This window comes from Cryptomeria japonica, chromosome 8 (assembly GCF_030272615.1).
Source record: "Cryptomeria japonica chromosome 8, Sugi_1.0, whole genome shotgun sequence".
NCBI classification, from domain to species: Eukaryota; Viridiplantae; Streptophyta; class Pinopsida; order Cupressales; family Cupressaceae; genus Cryptomeria; species Cryptomeria japonica.
This window is the reverse complement of record NC_081412.1, coordinates 182,435,309-182,439,613: the sequence shown is the minus strand read 5'-3', so window position 1 is coordinate 182,439,613 and position 4,305 is coordinate 182,435,309. Positions and strand designations below refer to the sequence as shown.

The window sequence follows — 4,305 nt, the reverse complement described above, 5'->3', positions numbered from 1 at the left end:
CCACATTATATCATGAATAAAGAGATTGGTTGCTTGATTTACTTATTCAAATATAATTTTTCATGATAATAATTTAATTATTTACTATTTTATATCATCAAAAAAGTTACACATGAAAAAAAGCCATCATAATTAATTTTTGAAAATCATTTATGGACTTTGTTGTACATTTGGTACTCTTATTTTTCCTTCAACTATCTGTCCATAGCCCTAACTTCATTCTTGTTTTTGTATTGATTCAATATAAAAAATAAATTAGCATCTCTCTTTGTACATACACACATACATACATATATACATACATGTATAGGTAAAGAAGAAAAAAAGTCATGTTACTAAGTTTTCATCACTAATCAACAATACATAATTAAATTTGAATATTGTTATAGTGACAAGGTAATAAAATAAAAATTAAGCATTGAAGGCTTCTTCATTTAAGTGTGTTTATCTTTGGAATCAACATTTCATGTCATACTCCATGACCCATCATCAAAATAGTGAGCGAGAAAAAATGAGTGAATAGTATACCAAGACCAACTAAATAATGAAGGGGTGATGTAGGGTTAGGAGAGTGACACCATAACCAAGAGACAACAATGACGAGAAATGAGAGAACAAAACAAAAAGAAGAGTTTAATGTATATTATTAGAAAAATGTAAAAAATAGTGTATATAAAAAAAAATTAATATTTAAAAAGAAAAAGAAAAAGAAAAGGGTTATAAATAGATATATTTGATAAAACAATATAAACAAAATAAATAAAGTATATGAAACTTGAAACTTTTTAATTTACCCAGTATAGCCTAGAGTCTAGAGTCTTCCGTGAGTACTTTTACATATAAGAACAATATTTTCTGTGCAAGTTTCTTAACCAAGGTAAAAATGGATTTGAAAACAGGTTAATTATCATGGTCCCTTAAACGGCTGGGTTTTGTGCACATCGTTTAAATTACTTCCTTCCTTCCGCGTTCCGCCAACATAGCTCTAAATAACAAAGTTTATTCAAACACAACTAATTCTTAGGGATCTGGACAGCGAATTTCAGGGTTTATGTGATGTAAATCTTGAAGCTTGTTGGTGTATATATAAAAGCGCAAAACTTTCTAACATTGGGAAAGATGGATCTTGTTAGAATTACTATTAGTAGTTGGAGAGCCAACTGTCTGCACATGGATTAATTAATGGGGTGCTTCTTCAACATGAAAACTATGCCAGAAAGTAGTTGACCTAAGTGCTCTGCTCTATTTCCCCACTATTCTATATCTGAACTTTCATAAATATGGATGTAGACCCATGATATTATTAAGAGTTAAATTCTGCAATTGTTGAGGCAAAAGGAACAATCGCTTTTTGGCTGCTTAAGTCTCATACCCTAGTCCTATAGCATTGGTGTGAGAGCTTACTAGTTTTCTCTCTGTGCAAAAATGAGGGCAAGATTTCCATTCACAGTGCTTTTTGGCACAATTGTGATGATTTTAATGTTGGGAAATGGGTATGGGGAGGGAGAAAGCAACAGTACTTCTTCATGTGTGAACTCACTAATACCATGCACTGCATATGTGACCAATGCCAGTGCAGCCAAGCCCCCTTCTTCTTGCTGTGGTCCTTTGCTGAGTGCTCTTGTGAAGCAAACACAATGTCTCTGTAATTTGCTGAATTCTAATGCCATAGCCTCCTTAGGGGTCACCAATGTTTCTGAAGCACTGGATTTGCCTGCAAAGTGTGGCAGTAACCTGACAACAAGCATTTGTACTACAAAAGGTACACAACTTGGTTTGTTTTTGTTTTATAGTTTATTTTCAAATTTCCTCTACAGTTTAGGTGTGATTTGTGAATGAATGAAGATACCCTGTAGGATTTGCAGGATATAAAAAGACTATAATATTAGTTTTTAGTTTTTTGTATTGATTCTTTTATGGTTTAAAACATAACTGTATAGAAAACCCAACAAGCTTTATAGGCTATTCAAGTCTTCATGCCTCAATGAATGCCTTTTCCTTAATTATTTGTATATGGTACATTAGCAGCCCAGCATCTCATGCCCCTGATTCTCCATCTCTCCTTGCCTGTAAATCAAATGGTTTATATATTTTCATCTCCCTGTTTCAACTATCAGATAATGGGAGCTTATCCTGAATTGATTAATTGCATTTCTGTAAAGATCAGCCCATGTCAATGAGGCCAGGATTTGGAAAAACATAATGAAGAGTTTTCTGCATCTTGGCTGCCATGTGCCTCAAGGCTATGTGCATTTATTTGTCATGTTTTGAAAGATCGATAATGTAATTATCCACTTTCTTAGTTGGGAAACTCAACAAGCTATTTGGATTACCCAATTCTTAGAGTTCTATTGAGAGCTTCTGTCTTTATTTGGTTGTACATGGGACAACATGATATCTATTCCTTGCAAAGCAAATACAAAAATTCTTCTTAAATTTTTCCATCTCTTTGTTTCAATCACTGGATGATAAGAACTTAGCAAGCTTTATAGGTTATTCAAGTCGTTATGCTTCAGTGAGTGCTTTTGCCTTAACTGATTGTACACATTAACAACCCACATCTCATGCCCTTGATTCTCTATCTCTCCTTGCCTGCAAATCAAGTGGTTTTTTTATTTTCATTTCCCTAATTCAAATATCAGATAATTGGAGTTTATCTTGAATTGTTTAATTACTTGTGTGAAAAGATCAGCCCATGTCAATGAGATCAGGATTTGGAAGAGTTTCCTGCATCTTTGCTGCCATGTGTCTCAAGGCTCTGTATTCATATATTATGCTTTGAAAGGACAATAATCAATAATGCAATTATCCACTTGTTTAGTTGAGAATCAGAAAACACAACAAGCTATTTTGATTACCCAAATCTTAGAGTTCTATTGAGAGCTTCTGCCCTTATTTGGTTGTACATGTAACAACATGACATCTATTCCTTGCAAAGCAGATGCAAATATTCTTCTTGAGTTAGATTTTTCCATCTCTTTGTTCAATCACTGGATGAAAAGAACTTAGCCTGCAGTAATTTTTTAGTGTGTAAGTGATTATTGTGTTGATCTTAGATCACTAAAATATGATGTTAGGTCAATTGTTGGAATGAGTATTTTTTTCCAAGGCAAATCTATGTCTTCATTCCCTATTGTTATAATCTATTTGACCTAGAGATGATACCGAATCTTCTCTTGGGAATGAAGCATTGTTTGGTATGATAATCAATTTCTATTCACATGCTTTATTTTTATTAGATATATCACACGTTAGTATAATACTTCTCCCTGCAATGATAACATACCTGTTTCTGAACAGAAAATGGCAACAAAGAGACTCCTAGCAATGGCACCACCCCATCACAAGGTAAAAGCAATGGCAGCACTCCATCACAAGATAAAAAAAAAAGGGGAAGCATCTAATCCTCTATGAACTTATTTGGTTTTAAAATATACTTTTAAGTATCAGTAAATATGTTAAGAACCAGATTGACATAATGCTTCTCCTTCTAATGCTATCAGACCAGCCATAAAGACTGGAACAAAGGAACCATTTAATCATTAGTAGCATTATTTAACTTACATGTTTTTATAATATGTTCTAATGTGAATTGAGGTGTGCAGGAGATACTAGTGCCTCTGCTTCCTCAAGCCATCTTCCAACCGCAGAAGTATTAGCCCTATTCTTAATGGCCTTGCTTCTATCACCCAAAATTTTAGACTTCTAGTCATGGCCACTGTCAAAGGGAAGTGAGGCAATTTTCCTGAAGATTATTATGCTGTATCAACCTGGTTATCTCTTCAACTGGCTGCTTCCCTCTTGCATTGAAAGTGCATCACAATGCCTCTAATAAACTTGGATCTATTAAGTTAATGATGTAATATCTAGCAGTCATGGGTCTTTATAATGTAGTATATAAGTAGTGTTATGTTAAAAGTGTTTATCATGGCACTCCAAATGGCTGTTACAGTACTATCATAATCACAGTTTAATATATAAAAAGTGTTTTCTTAATGTGTTTCTCACGGCATTCCAAAGGGCTCTAATGGTACCCTTGTAGCTTTGAACTTGGGTTGTGTTATTTCATGATATAACTACCATTCATGTGTCATTTCTATTTTTATTATGCACTATTATCATTTTTTTTTGCTCTGTATAAATTTCATTCGATTTTTGTGTGCATGGATTGCATTAATTCATTGTATAGCTACCATTCTTGTCTGTCATCTCTATTTATACCAATCATTATAGTAAGTAGTTTAATTTTTAAATAAGGTAGGTAACAATTTGATATAATCTGTAATTTAAACATGTTATATATAG

The 4,305-nt window shown here is 33.2% G+C and overlaps 1 protein-coding gene across 1 annotated transcript; it reads left to right on the top strand.

Moving 5' to 3' along the window:
• Positions 1-929: 929 nt before the first annotated feature.
• Positions 930-3,996, top strand: LOC131048327 (non-specific lipid transfer protein GPI-anchored 9). The gene is made up of 3 exons (XM_057982240.2): positions 930-1,762; positions 3,301-3,348; positions 3,606-3,996. The coding sequence occupies exons 1-3, from the start codon at positions 1,426-1,428 to the stop codon at positions 3,707-3,709; spliced, it is 489 nt and encodes a 162-aa protein (XP_057838223.2). The 5' UTR covers positions 930-1,425; the 3' UTR covers positions 3,710-3,996.
• Positions 3,997-4,305: the final 309 nt, after the last annotated feature.